The 15,963-nt window shown below is 39.9% G+C and overlaps 1 pseudogene and 1 gene segment (V, D, J or C); both read left to right on the top strand.

Moving 5' to 3' along the window:
• Positions 1-6,503: 6,503 nt before the first annotated feature.
• LOC112628428 lies at positions 6,504-7,078 on the top strand (annotated as a pseudogene).
• Positions 7,079-15,365: 8,287 nt separating this feature from the next.
• The window catches only part of LOC112628427, a 40,824-nt gene continuing 40,226 nt past the window's right edge, over positions 15,366-15,963 (top strand). Inside the window, 2 exon segments of the V gene segment in view lie at positions 15,366-15,491; positions 15,595-15,915. Of these exon segments, the coding sequence occupies positions 15,446-15,491; positions 15,595-15,915 (367 nt within the window).

Here is a 15,963-nt window from a genome sequence, read left to right as displayed (position 1 = left end):
TTTCCTCATGTGAGGCGACCTCCACTGCTGATGATTGCTGCTCAGGTCTAATTGTGGATTCAGGATTACGACATACTTTAGGCTATCACAGGACAATCTGATTCTGAACATCACCATTATCATAGATAGAGGTAATAATCCAATGCCCATTCTTCTGTCAGCACTTGGTCTTTCTTATTTGGTTGAAAGTTTGAAGAAAAAATGTGACCATATATTTGTCTAATTCTAACTTCTGAATCTACTATTTGCTCTCGGGGACGCACAAGTTGCAACACAGTGAGTTCCTCCTTCTCATCCACACAGGGAGCCCCTCATTCTCATCCACACACTGAGCTCCTCCTTCTCATCCACATGGGGAGCTCCTCATTCTCATCCACACAGGGAGTTCTTCATTCTCATCAAAAAGTGAATGTTTGTGAATTTCAACGTGTTGCTCAGAACCTGTGCATGCCGACAGCTATGATTCCCGGCGCACTCCCGGCCTGGTGAAACCCTCACAGACCCGCTCCCTCACCTGTGCCATGTCTGCGTTCTCCATCACAACCAGTGCTTCCTGCTGTAGCTGGATCATCAGCCCCCCAGGGAAGGGACTGGAGTGAGTCAGGTGCACAGGTCATGAGGGAGTGCACAATCCAACCCACTCCTCAGGAGTCCAGTCACCATCTGCAGATCTATATTGAAAAAATAGTTTTTCCGATAGCTTAGCTAACTGAGCAACGAGTACACAACCATGAGTTTTTATACAAAAGACACAGTGAGAAGAAGACATTGTGAGTCCAGACACAAACGTCCCTGCAGGGTCCTGAGGGACAGCAGGAGACGCTCAGGACACCAGGGGGCGCTCAGGACACCAGGGGCCCTGAGGACACCAGGGGGCGCTCAGGACATACATAGCAAGGCAGGTGGAAGAGGGAAAAGGTGCAGGAGATGGGGTTTGGCATCACCATCATATTTCACCACTGGACACCCGCCACTGTGTTTACTCTCATGTACGTGATTCTCTGTATTATTAAAAGATGGCATTTATATAAATGTATAACCAAATGTAGGTGCATCAAGTCGTCCTCTCCATCTTATATGCACCTTTTCCATTAAGACTCTGTATTTATTTGAACTCCTCACAAATTATGGTCAATTATGTAGGATCTGTTTCTCTTCTTTCTCCCTTTTTCCCTCCTTCTCTCTCACTCACAAACTCATGCACACACACAGAATTCTATAACTTCAATTACCTTATGTGTTGAAGACAATTGATAAAAGTGCAGCCTTTCCAGTTTAGTTGCTGTTCATATTGCTGTAAGAATAAGAACGTTGTGTCTCTCAGCTGTGTACTTCTCTAAAATGAGTAGCAGCTTTTTAAATAACACGCAGATACTGAAAGCAATCAAAATGTCAATCAGCAGTTTAATCAATCAACAAATTGTGGTAAATTCATTCACTGGAAAAACACCCACTGTTACAATCAGGTACTGCTGGGTATGCTCAACAGCGAGGGTGAATGCACAAGTACGTATGATGAGTGAAAAAGGACAAATACAAGTCCATATATACTATTTCACTTTTATAAATTCTATAAAATGAATACTAATCTAATGTTACATGAAGAAAACCAGCAGTTGACGCTGGATGTGGTGTGAGAAGGGAAGGTGGAGGAAGCGGGAGTTATAGGAAAACAGGAAGAAATTTTGAGGGTGGTTGATTTTTTTTTCTATATTGAGAAATGTAATGGTTATGTCAGTATTTGTCAAACCGTACACGATACGGGATGGCTACTATTTGCTACTGTCACCTCATTAAAATATTACAAATTTAAACACATATAATTTGGTAGAAAATGAATTAGACAGAGATGAATAAAACATAAGAGAAATAGAAAGGAAAATTACAGAACAATGGCATAAGGACTTCACTCACCAAACTGAAGAAATTTTAAATTTCTCAACACAGAATTAAAGATTTAATTAAATATATATATATATATGAAATCAAAGAACCCGGAATATACATGTGAATCAACCCTATGCCTGCCTATATTTTTAGGGAAATGCTAGAATACAATGGTTTCATGATTTCGTTACATAACAGGTTAATCAACCACTCCAGGCATGTCCAGTTCTGTCCTGGGGTTGGTTCAGGGAACAGGGGCATCCTGTGGTGAGGAATCATGGCACCAAGCTCAGAGCATCAGTCCTAGTTCAAACAATGCAAAGGCCAAGAGATCTCAACTAAAATGCCATGTGGATGTCACATCTGTGGGTGCCGCACACTCCCCCTTAGGAATATGGAAAGGTTAATGACCTCAGGAGTTGTCTGCGGAGATTAGTGCTCATCTGTTAGGAATGTCCAAAATGGCTCAATAGAGCGAGAAAGGAGACTGACTCAGGGTTTCTATAGTGGTTTGGTGGTGGAGGCGGCGTGAGGGTTCTCACTCAGGAAAGGAGTCTGTGGGGCTTGAACCTCCAATGGCGTCAAATGGGGGAGTTCCTGTGATTCCTAACTAGATTATTCACCTCATGGGAAAGAAAGGAAAAGATGGAGGAAGCGGCCTTAAGTTATCAGCAGTCAGACTCAAAACAATAGTCTGATGACTTATTCTATACAGCAACTGTAAAAATCATGAATAAAGAAAGACCAGTGTCTAATATGGGTGGACAACAACAGGTCTACAAAAAATGAGAAGACTGCTTATAAGAATAAGCAATTAATAATGAAATGGATGAGGAAAATCAGGAGAAAGAGGTGAAAGGTACAGGCAGGGGATTACATAAGGGTCCTGTCCCAGTGTCTTGTGTGGAGACTTTTCACTATCTAAAATCATCCACTTATTCTGAATGTCTTAGATGAGCTCTCTGCTCCAAAACATCAGAAGTGCCAGAGGATTCCTGAGAATATTTAGTTTAGTATCTTCTATTTGAAGTGCCTTACAATTGTGTAAAATTCTTAGTTAATATTATTACAATTAGATATAGGCTCTCTTGCACGGGTTGGAGCGCACTGGCACAATCATAGGTCAATGTAACCTTGAACTCCTGGCTCACAAAATCCTTCTGTCTCAGCTTCCTGAGTAGCAAGGACTAGAGGGGTACACCACCACACCCAGCTGATTTTAAAAATTATTTCATAGAAATGGGGTCTCTATGTTGTCAGGCTGGTCTCGATCTCCTGGTCTCATGTGATTCCCCTGATTTTGCTTCTCAAAGTGGTGGAATTATAGGCATGAGCCACCATATCTGGTCTGATCTGAGTCTTTAGTTGCAAAATATCACACAAGAATTGATTCCCTGAATTTTTTTCTGCAGTGTTTTTGTCAATAGTGCCTGATAAGATTTATTCCAATATGTTTCAACAGCAGAATTCCTTCCTGATGTTTCTTCTAGCATATATAATGCCATGATTGAAGATTATAAAACACTGGTAAAAGATGACATAAAAAGGCAGCCTTAAACTTTTGGTGATTGGAGTGAGTATAATACAAAAATTACTTTCAATATTGTGTAACACATACATGGAATAGAACAGAGGTGAACCATGAGGGTAATATTTTTCAACGCATGAATCCTACAGATTCCCAGTCATAGGATAGTAACTGATGTGTCCTGAGGGAGGGACCATGGTGCCATAGTGCTATTGGGATAACTCTTGGCCAAGAGAGTCTCCATATTTTATTAGAAGTTTTATGTTTTATATTTAAAGATGCCATTTTTCAACATATCCATTTTGCTAGTCTAGATAAAACAGATGTGAACACACTCTTAGTATCCAGCCAGGTCTCCTGTCTACATTATTAACCACACAGTAACTGACATCACTTGGGGCTCGTTCTAGTTATCCAATTACTTGCTGATTTATCTCAATGCCTCTGGATTATTATGTGTGGCTATTTTAGTAGAGAGTGAAGAAAGACAACCTAGGCTGACCAAACAATGAGGAAAATCACAACCTGATGAAACAGGAAGCCTGGAAGTGAGCGGCTCCAGGATTGAATAATTTGACAGCTCATGTGCCCAGGCAGTTTCTTTCTCAGTTTTCCACACTGATGGAAATCCACAAAGTCAGCTTCACCCCCAGGGGACTCCCATCATGCAGTGACGTGGTGACAATATTCCCAAGGGTCACACACATATATTATATATTGGTGGGAAAAGGGGCAGAGACATTTCTGCAATTCTCCTCTGCAGGACCAGGAACACCTCAACAGACCATCTCCCCTGCCCCCATGACTAGAACTGCACCACGTGCCCACATGGACCCTCATCCCTGATAGGGAAAACAAGACGCCATTGATGAGACCAACCATTTTATCACAAGAATTACTAAAGGCTGATATAAAGGTTTCAAAAACGAATTGAAGTCTGTCCTACTATGTCCACCAGAGACTACAGATCCTCCAATGATACCTTCTTTGTCTTTTCTGCCTGACTTTGTCTCTTCACCTTGTTCCATCCTCCAGAGAATCTCCTTCAGCTCCCTCAGGTGCATTCCAGTGTTTTATTTACTGACAATTTCTAAATTAGACTAAAGGGTCCATATTCCTAGAACCATATTCCTTGGTCCATATTCCTAGGAAGGCATTGTGACCTGGAGTCTGGGCGTGAACTTCTAAGTGTTTCTGACCCTCCTCCAGATGAGATGCTGGTCTGTGTGTTCGTACTCCTTCCCCTGGAGTAGAGTCCTCCTGTTTTCCCCAGGTGTTCCCTCCCACAGCTCCAGTGTTCTCCATCGGTGTCATCGCCTTCCAGACATGCTGCCCTGCCCTGCAGACTAAGGCTCTGATTCCATAAGAAGAAGAGGGGAGCTGCTTCTCAATAGACCTTTGGTGGGGACGTCTGTTCCCATCTCAATTCCTGAGGGGTTGAACTAGTGCCCCTAGGATTCTTGTTTCAGTGGCTTGCCTTTGCAGAATAAATTCTTAGTTCTGTAGTGGAAATAAGGGAGTTGGGTCTGAATACATTTTAGAATTGTGGGCTCTTCTTTTCTCCCAAACAGACATTTCAAGAAAGGAAGATTTTTGTGACCATTCCCTTTCTTGTTGAAAGGATTTCAAGAGGATAGGTTAGCTTTTCAGTATGTGGTCCCTTATAATTTTACACTACAAAACACTTGCCACACTATATTTCAAACCATCCAACATATATTTGTATTTTTTCTTGGAATAGCCTATATTCCAGACTCTGCCTTAGATAATTTCATACTCTAGCTTTATTACTTTCTACAAGAACTTGCTTCTTCCTAAATTTCAGATTTATTGTATGTTTTGAAACTTATCAGAATATTACTTCTGTTTAGTACTTATCGGTAGTATTAAAGAACATTTGCAAAATTTCATCTTCCATGTTTATCTGCTATTGTTGATGCAGTTTTTTAAAAAATATGAAAAATATATTCATTTTGTAAGTACGTTTCCAAGCTTAACAGCAGATTTTTAAGACCCAGAATAATAAAAAATTCAAATGTTGTTCAGCTGCTTAATAAAAAACAAATTATGATAAATTTTGTTTGCTAGAATACTACCCAGCATTTGTAATAAGTGCCTGAAATACACAACTACAAGGCAAAATATCTAATTATTTATGCAAGCTAAAATAAGCCAAACAAATAAGAATATATACTATGTTAGTTAATTTTTATAAATTATGATAAATTAAAATGAATCTGCAGCAATATAAAGATCAGTAGTTGCCAGGGAAATGGTAGAAGAAAAAAGAAAGGGAAAGGAGTAAGAATATAGAAGAAAACAAGGAAATGCTGAGAATTCTCTTGTCCACCTTGATAATGATAAAGGTTACATCACATTTATCAACTGTAGACTTTAAATATGTGAAAGTTTATTATCTCCAAATGGAAACATAAAATTTATTACAAGCAACAAATGGAAACTTAAAGAAGGAGTAACAGAAATATAGAAAAAAATGTATATTAAATTTCAGAAATACTTAAGAATTTCTCTACCTGAACCGTAGTTCTCACCATATTTTGGGTGAACGCTAGAATGCAGCAAAATCACACATGTTTCCAATACAGGAAATGGGTTCCACAAACCACACTAGGCACGTCCACCTCTGTCCTGGAGTTGTTTCAGGGAGTAATTGGGGCCAGTGATGAGGAGCACAGGCTCGGGTATCGGGGCTTACTCATCCCAGACATGAGCTCTTAGACACATACTTAGCATTTGTACATGGAGAAACCATTGGCTCTGACAAAACATAATTTACACAAGTATGTACAAATAAAATAGGGTGATCATTTCATAGTGTTTATCACAGCATAATTTTCTAATAAGACAATATATTTTCCAAATACCATCATTGTCACCAAACTCCTGCAAGGCACAGTCATCTCATCTGGGGATCGTCTTCTCCTCAGGCGTCCCACCCCAGAGATTGCTATATAGTAGGAGACATGCAAATACCGTCTTCCCTCTGCTGATGAAAACCAGCCCAGCCCTGACTCTGCAGCTCTGGGAGAGGAGCCCCAGCCCTGGGATTCCCAGGAATTTCCACTTGGTGACCAGCACTGAACACAGAAGACCAGCCATGGAGTTGGGGCTGAGCTGGGTTTTCCTTGTTGCTATTTTCAAAGGTAATTCACGGTGAACTAGAGACACTGAGTGTGAGGGGACATGAGTGAGAGAAACAGTGGATATGTGTGGCTGTTTCTAATCACGATGTCTTTGTGTTTGCAGGTGTGCAGTGTGAGGTGCAGCTGGTAGAGTCTGGGGGAGGCTTGGTCCAGCCTGGCGGGTTCCCTGAGACTCTCCTGTGCAGCCTCTGGATTCGCCTTCAGTGACAACTACATGGAGTGGGTCCGCCAGGCTCCAGGAAAGGGGCTGCAGTGGGTTGGACAAATTAATCCTAATGGGGGTACCACATTCCTCATGGATTCCGTGAAGGGCCGATTCACCATCACCAGAGACAACGCCAAGAACACGCTTTATCTGCAAATGAGCAGCCTGAACACCGAGGACACGGCCGTGTATTACTGTACTAGAGACACAGTGAGGGGAGGTCAGTGTGAGCCCAGACACAAACCTCCCTGCAGGGGCGCGCGGGGCCACCAGGGGGCGCTCGGGACCCACTGAGGACGGGACAGGTCCCAGGAGCAGGTGCAGGGGGAGGTTTCCTTTCTCATTAGCTGGAGAAGTCAGGTTTGTGTTTGCCGGACTCTGGAGAATTCTAGGCTGTGACATTTTATTACTTGTGTTTATTATGAATTTATTATTGCTAGTATTTAAATTTTAGTAATTTAAAAATTATATATATATACACGAATACACTTTAATGAAATAAACATTCCTAATTATTTGCACGGATTATTCCAGAGTTTTATTAACATTTGTTGACATCAGCAGCTACAAAGCTATAGGGACACAAATTTACAACCATAGAAAGATGTATAGGCCAGGCGCGGTGGCTCACGCGTGTAATCCCAGCACCTTGGAAGCCTGGCGGTGGGGAGGCGGATCACTTGAGGCCAGGAGTTCGAGACCAGCCTGGGCAACATAGTGAAACTCCGTCTCTACTAAAAATGCAAAATTTATCTGGGCGTATTGGCGCGTGCCTTCAATCCCAGCTACTCGGTAGGCTGAACCAGGAGAATCACTTGAACACGGAAGGCAGAGATTGCAGTGAGTTAAAATGACACCACCGCACTCCCGCCTGGGCGGCAAAGCAAGATTCAATCTCAAAAAAAAAAGAAAGAAAGAAAGAAAGAAAAATGTATAAATACACAGACATATCATACATGTGTAGGAATTCATAATATACATTACAATAAATTAATTCTAAAAATATGGCCTAAAGAATCAAACTTAATGATGAGCTAAATGTAAATTATTTGTGTATTTCATAATTGATTTTGGTTATTTTTAATTATATCAATTGATTTATATTTGTCCATTTAACTACTGTTAAATGATGGTAATTTCAAATGTGGTTGTCAAAATAAATGATAAGAATTTGAGGTGATGAATGATAATTATCTTAATCATTTCTTAATTATCTTAGTTATTCCATATTGTATTCACAAGTCTTAACATTGCTTCTTACCTTGTAAATATGAACAACCATAATTTGTGAATTTAAAATTTTTTATTTTAATTTTTAAAAATTTATCACAGATCATTATCTTTTTCTTCAGTTCCAGATCTCATTTGATCGTCTCGAAGGACCATCTGCACCCCTGTCTCCTGAAGGCTTCTGGGAGTGGCTGTGGGATGGGCAGAAGCAGATACCCCATGTGAGTCCACATGACCTAGAGCCTCCCTCTCCTCGGGTTAGGCCATCTCCTCAGGATCACAGGCCAGTATTGGAGGTAAAACTTCTAAATGTGTTTTTTCCAGCTACCAAATCATAGGACAATAACAGAAGCATCTTTGGGGCAGAGAACCATAATGCCACAGCGCTAGCAGGAGTACATTTGTCCAAGGGAGTTCCAGGGTTTATTAAAAATATGATAATTTTAATGTAAGAATATAATTCTTCTAAACTTATGTGGAAGATTACGGGAAGTTATAACAATGCCGTGCTTTAGCATCAGTCATGCATCACAGAATCACTTTGTAATAGTTCCTTTCATGGGTGTGCTTCACTCAGTTCATGCAACCCCTGGCAGGTTAGAGGCTAAAAATACAAAATACAAAAGTTTTTAATCATCTGAAAGGGCTGTAGCCTTTTCTCAAGGAATTATTTCAAGACACGGAGAACAGATAGATGATAAAGAAAATACATTCACATCCCAGTAAGGGTAGAAATTGAGGAAAGTTGACCTAACTGTGTCCAAAGGGCCCTGTGGCTTGGTTTCTGTCTAGGTCCCTATGTTAGGGTTCTCCCAGGAATTTGTGACTAGCTGGTCACACCTCACCAAGAATTAACCTCTGCTATTTCCTCAATTTGTTTATTTAATCTGACAACCAGTTTGTCTATACACTGTAGAGTTGAAATGCAACACGTATTCATTTGAAATAATCTGGCACAAATTAAGCAAAATTGATAATGATGTTTTTTCATTCATTCGTGTTCAAGATCAGAGCCTAGGCATTGATGTTTTTGATAACATCTGTGGCTCTCTCAGCAGTTTTCTCTTCTGAGGATATGATATGGTGTGGCAGTTTTCTTAGCTTTAGTGTTACCTCTTTTTGCATTGACTTCCACCTTTATACTTGCCCAGAATCTGGGATACAGGAGTGCCTCTAAGAGTTCCCTAACTTGCCCATTTTGCCAGGTTTTCCAGAACATATGAGATGCTCTTTTGTTTACAAAGCACCCCAAAGCCATGCACCGTGTCCAAAGGGTGTTTCTTTCCTAGTTTGACAAATTAGAAAGTTCTAATAAATACAATCACTTTTGCCATCTGGGATGATTTTATATCAGATAGAGGACTGTGTTCTAAAGGAAAACTGACATTAGTAACAGCAGTTTTAGTCATTAACCTAGAGTTTTACCATTGAGGTGCGAGTCATAAGAAATAATATTAGGTCGAGGTTCTCAGTGGCACTGTCTAAATCTCTTGTGTGTCCAAGGTCTTCCCTATTAACATGAAGCATTTATGTGCACAGTCATAGTTTCCAGTCATGCTTCTCCCTGTCTCACTATCACCACAAATTATGACCCCACCTGGAACCTGAGTTAATTTCCAAACAAGTTATTCTTTAATCTTTGTGCCTCTAGATTGTTACATGAGTCCATTTCAGTAGAAAGTTAAAAAGAACATTTGAACCGACTAAACAACACAGAAAATCACTAATGAAATGCAAAGCCTAGATGTTAGAGGCTCCAGGCCTGGATAATGCAACAGTTCATGTGTGCAGGTATTTTCTTTGCCCAATTCTACACTGATACGCCCAGCATATCAGCTTCATGCCCCCATTTGACTCCTATTATGTTGAGACATGGAAATGACATTCTCAAGGGCCACACACACATATGAAAATTGGTAGGACTAAGGGAGGAGACAAGACTGTGCTTCTCCTCTGAAGGACCAGGAAAGCCTGGACAGACCGTCTCCCCGGCCTCCATGACTGCACCTCGTGTCCACACGGACACTCATCCCTGATAGGATAAGAGGACTCCACTGATGAGGCTGAGTATTTTGTGATATAAATTACTAGAGAGTGACATTGAGGTTTCAAAAACTAATATTTATAACCTAAATTTAATTACCACCAAATTGTTACCTCTTTCTTCACTGAAAAATTGCTTTTCATGATTGGGATTTAGGTAGATCCCAAATGTTCACAACTGAGCTTCCAAGAGCATACTGGGAGCAAAAACTGAATGAGGGCAGAGAAACCCATCCTTACTGTATTCACCACTAAACTCAAGTGGACTCAGCACTGCCTTTGATGGCTGCTGCTTCTCTGCAGAGTTCAGGTTTCCACTTCTCACTATTCCAACACAGGCGCTCTCTCTCCAAAATGTTTGGCCTCCACTTGCTGTAAGGTCACACTCTGTTCTTAGTTTGTTCTCTGAACCATTTTCTGAGGGTGGTGATGAGCCATTGAATGGAAATTTTATATTTTCTCAGCATAAATCCCATGGACGGTCATGAATTATTCTTCTGGTTTTAGTAATTGATTTTTCCTGGAGTGTTCATTACTAGTAATATTCAAAGTCATTTCATTTAAATCTTTGATGCTTCACTTTTTGTTGCTATGACATTCTTTCTTCTGTTGAATCTTCCCACTAGCATTATAACAAGATTTAGTATCCAGGCTCAGTTGTCATCAATAATAACCACATATGTCAAAAGCTATGTATTCTTTTCACAGGAGACATAATTTTCTCTTTTCAGGGGATGAACACACACTGCTGAGCGACCCCCACTCACAAGTACATGTACACATTTATGATATTTTCATTTATTTGACTAATAAGATGTATCATTCTCCCTTAAAATGCTTAACCCCACAGAAGGCCATGACAAACTCTTCCACATCTGTTCATGCCATAATCTCAGAAAACAAACCACATGGTGAGTAAACGCTCACGTGGTTCTAGATATTGGGTCCATCTCTTCCCCTCCAATGTCCTGAAGCACCTTTGCCCACCTGTCCTGGTTCTATCAAGGAAGTTTACCTCCAGCACAGTAAAGGAAACAGTTGAATAAGGAGAGAACCACAAATGATAGACAATATTGAAAACTATTCATATGACAAGGGATTACTATCAAGCACATAAACTCAACTGAATTGCAAATAACAATATGATTAATAATGGGTGAATAACATGGATAAACATCTCTCAGGGGAAGGCATGCAAAGGATAGATAGATAGATAGATAGATAGAGAAATTGCTAGAAATAACTAATATCAGAAAAATGCAAATTCACAACGAGCTATATTTTCCTTAATGTTTGCTGGAAAGTCTGTTATCAGAAAGACAAAATAAGGAAAACAAAAGCTGGCCAGGCTGCATAGAAATGAACACTTTTATAGACCACTCGTGGAAATGCAAATTAATACAGCCATCATGGGAAACAAAGACAACTACCATATAAATCAGCAATGCAACTGCTGAGTGTATATATACTTTTCAAATAATTAAAAGAAAAAATCTAATATTGGAGAGACACCTGTAGACCCATGTTTACTGCAGCCCTAAACACAATAGCTACGATATGAAATCAATGTGTGTGTCCATCAACACACGAATGGATAAATAAAATGGGGTATATTTACACAATGGAATATTGTTCAGCCTTAAAAATGAAATTCTGCTATTTGAAGCAACATAGATGGAACTGGGCACTGTTGTGCTGAGTGAAACAAGCCAGACACAGAAAAATAAATAAATACATTTTCTCAATGTTATGTGGAAGTTTAAGAAAGTTCATCTTCTAGAAGTAAATAGTAGAGTAGTGGTTATGAGATGCTGGTAATGGGAGGAGACTGAGAGATAAGAAGTGGTTTGTTAACAAATGCACGATTACAGGTGGACAGGTGGGATACGCTCTAGTGTCCTACAGTGCAGAAGGGTGAATACAGTTAACAATATATTGTACATTTTATGTGTATAAGTAGCCAGAAGAGAGAATTTTGTATGCTACCAAGCAAAGAAATGTTAATGTCTGAGCTGATGAATTAGCTCGTTGTTCTGATTTGGTCAAACCACATTGCACATATGTATTGAAATATCACACTGTACCCCATAAACATAAACAATCATTATCTGTCAACTTAAAAATCCTTTAATTAAAAAAGATTTTATTACATTATGGATGATTCAACACAGAGCCAGGAATAAATAACATTTTTATTGAAATAGTGAAATTCCTAACAAAATAGTTACATTCATTTGCATCAAACTGTGTATTTGGTCATGGTAAGTATAGACAGACTTATGAAAAGAATAATATATTTTAATTTTAGACTTCTACTTAATACTATAAATGCAAATAATTTTAAAACAGTTAAGTAAAAAGAATAAAGTAGAGGAAATGTGTGCGTGGTGTGTGATGTGTGAGCTTTTTCTTGTAACTATGCTGTCAATGGCGTATGTGTGGTGTGTATGTCTGTGCCTGTTTGTGTTTAATCTGCTTGGGGTTCTCTGTGATTCTCCGATCTGTACTTCAGTGTCTTTCACAAAATTGGGAACATTCTTAGCCACTCCTTTTTCAAATACGTTCTCTGTATCTATAATTTCTCCTCTTCAGAATTAAAATATACATATACTATACTTTCTGGTATTAATGTTTAGTTTCTTCACTCTCCTTTCCTTTGCAATTTACTTTGTGAAATTTCTAGAGACAATTTAAGCGCATGGTTTCATTTAAAAGCTGAGCCAGCTCCACGGAGGGGTGTGCCCAAAGCTTGCTCAATATTTATCCTGCACTTCTTTTGGTTTCCTAGGCATTTCCATTTGATTCTTTCTTAATATTTATATCTCTCAGTTCCCTATCTAGTCCTGCATTATGTCCATAGTTTCTTTAAGAGATTTTTACATAAGAATTATAGTTATTTTACATATCTTATTTAATTAGATATTTCTAATATCTGTAACATTTAGAAATCTCATTCTGAACATTTATTTATTGTGACTTTAGTATTTCATATTAATATAGGTAATAATTGTTGATCACCAGACAGGTTAGGTTGGACAGTTGATATTGGCTTATTATTTCATTTTATCCATTTTCTGCTGTATCTGACCACACTTTATCTTTGCCAGGCCATTATTGTGGAAATCTCTGAATCTTCTCAGAGCTACATTTAACGTTTACTTTTGCAGTGGACGTCCAAGTTGAAGTCTGTTCTTCTGTGTCCACCAGAGACTTCAGATCCTCCAGTGAGACCTTGTTTTTCTTTCCTGCTTGGCTTTGTCTCTTCACCTGTTCCCTCCTCCAGAGAATGTCCTTCAGCTCCTTCAGGGGGGTTAAGATATTATATTCAACTGACAATTGTAAAATTGATTGAAGGCAATAGAATAAAGGGATATTTTCTGACCTTTCATGGGTCCATCTTGTGATCCTGAGTCTGGAAAGGAAAATCCTTTCCAGTGTTTCTGAACTTCCTCCAGATGAGATATCCATCTATGTCTTCTTGCCCTTTCCCCTGGAGTGGAGTCCTCTTGTTTTCCCCAGTTGTTACCTCCCGCAGCTCCAGTGTTCTATTTTGATGTCATCACCTTCCAGATTTGCTGACCTGACCCATAGATTAAGGCTCTGATTCAATAAGAAAGAGAGGGGAGGTAGTTCTCAAAGGAACTTAGGTGAAGACCTCTTTTCCCATCTCAGTTCCTAAGGGATTGCCCGAGCACCCCTAAGATTCCGGTTTTGGTGGCTTGCCCCTGCAGAGTAATTTCTTAGTTCTGCAATGGGGATAAAGGAGGTGGGTCCAAATGCATTTCAGAGTGCGGGTTCTTTTTTCTCTCTCAGACAGACACATTGGCACAGAAAGATTTTTGGGAATCTCCACATTATTGGGAAAAGTGATTCAAGAGGATAGGAAAGCTCTTCAGTACGTGGTCCCTGAGAAATTCACACAACACGTTTACCACATTGACTTCAAGCAATCCAATATATATGTGTGTTTTTATCTTGTAGTAGCCTACATTTTATATGCCAGACTCTGCCCCAGTTCAGCTCATACCCTGGCCTTGTTACTGCATACAAGAACTTGCTTTGCCCTGGATTTCAGATTTGATGTTTTTCTTAAATCTTCAAGTATTTAAAGTATTTCTAAAATTTGCAAAATCCTATCTTCTCTGTTTATCTGTTATTGTTGATGTTATTGTAAAAAATAAGTAAAATATATTCTTCATCTATGTACATTTGAAAACTGAGTTGCAGATTTTTTTGGTAAGACCCAGAGTAACAAAAGAATGCAAATATTGTTAAGCTGCTTAATAGAAAAACAAATTATGGTAAATGTGTTCACTGGAATACTACCAATCATTTATAATAAATAAATGCCTGATACACAGAACAACATGGTAAACTATGTAAGTACTTATATTGAGTAAAATAAGCCAAACAAATAAGAATATATACTATTTTATTTCATTTTTATAAATTCTGATAAATAAAGATTATCTAAAATAATATAATGAAGATTGGTTGTTGCCAGGGGAAATGACAGAAGAAGGGAAGGGGAGAGAGGAGGAATACAGCAGACCAAGAGGAAATGTTGAGAAGAATTCACTTGTCCACTTTCTTGATAATGGTGACAGTCACATCACGTTTATTCATTGTACATTTTAAATATGTGAAATGTATTATCTTTCAATTAAGTCACATAAAATGTATGACAAGCAAACAAATGGAAACTCACACAAGAAAAGAGTAATAGCAAGATAGAAAAATACATTAAATGTCAGAAGTACCTGAAAATGAATGTCCCTGGGCCCTAATTCTCTCGGTATTTTCAGGTGAGAGCTGGAGTGCGGCGACGTCACACATGCTCTTATTACAGAAAGTGGGTTCTGAAAACCACACCGGGCACATCCAGCTTTGCCCGGAAGTTGGCTTAGGGAGCAGTCAGAGCTAGCGGCGAGGAGCACAGGGCCAAATACGGGGGTTCATTCATCCCAGACATGAGCTCCTAGATGCACACAGAGCCCCCTCCACTTGTGGGTTCACTTCCACATCTGCAAATGGAGAAAATATTGACTCCAATAGGACATAATTTACACAAATATTTAAACATGAAATAGGGTGATCAGGGCAAAGTGTTTATCACAGCACAATTTAATAATAAGACAGCATATTTTCCAAATGCCATCATTATCAGTAAACTTCTGCAGGGCACCGTCTTCTTATCTGGGTACCACCCACTCCTCAAGCGTCCCACCCTAGAGCTTGCTATATAGTATGAGACATGCAAATACGGCCCTCCCTCTACTGATGAAAACCGACCCAACTCTGGTCCTGTAGCTCTGAGAGAGGAGCCTTAGCCTTGGGATTCCAAGGCACTTCCACTTGGTGACCAGCCCTGAACACAGAGGACCCACCATGGAGTTGGGGCTGAGCTGGGTTTTCCTTGTTGCTATTTTAGAAGGTGATTCATGGAAAACTAGGAAGATTGAGCATGTTTGGATACGAGTGTGAGAAACAGTGGTTATGTGTGGCAGTTTCTGACCAGGATGTCTCTTTGTTTGCAGGTGTCCAGCGTGAGGTGCAGTTGGTGGAGTCTGGGGGAGGCTTGGTACAGCCTGGGGGGTCCCTGAGACTCTCCTGTGCAGCCTCTGGATTCACCTTTGGTGATTATACCATGCACTGGGTCCGCCAGGCTCCAGGGAAGGGACTGGAGTGGGTCTCATCCATTAGTAACACTGGTAAAACCATATACTACGCTGACTCCGTGAAGGGCCGATTCACCATCTCCAGAGACAACGCCAAGAACTCACTGTCTCTGCAAATGAACAGCCTGAGAGCCGAGGACACGGCCGTGTATTACTGTACTAGGGACACAGTGAGGCGAGGTCAGTGTGAGCCCGGACACAAACCTCCCTGCAGGGGTCCCCGTGACC

The sequence above is a fragment of the Theropithecus gelada genome, chromosome 7b (genome assembly GCF_003255815.1).
Source record: "Theropithecus gelada isolate Dixy chromosome 7b, Tgel_1.0, whole genome shotgun sequence".
In the NCBI taxonomy this organism is placed as follows: Eukaryota; Metazoa; Chordata; class Mammalia; order Primates; family Cercopithecidae; genus Theropithecus; species Theropithecus gelada.
This window is presented reverse-complemented; position numbering and strand designations above follow the sequence as displayed.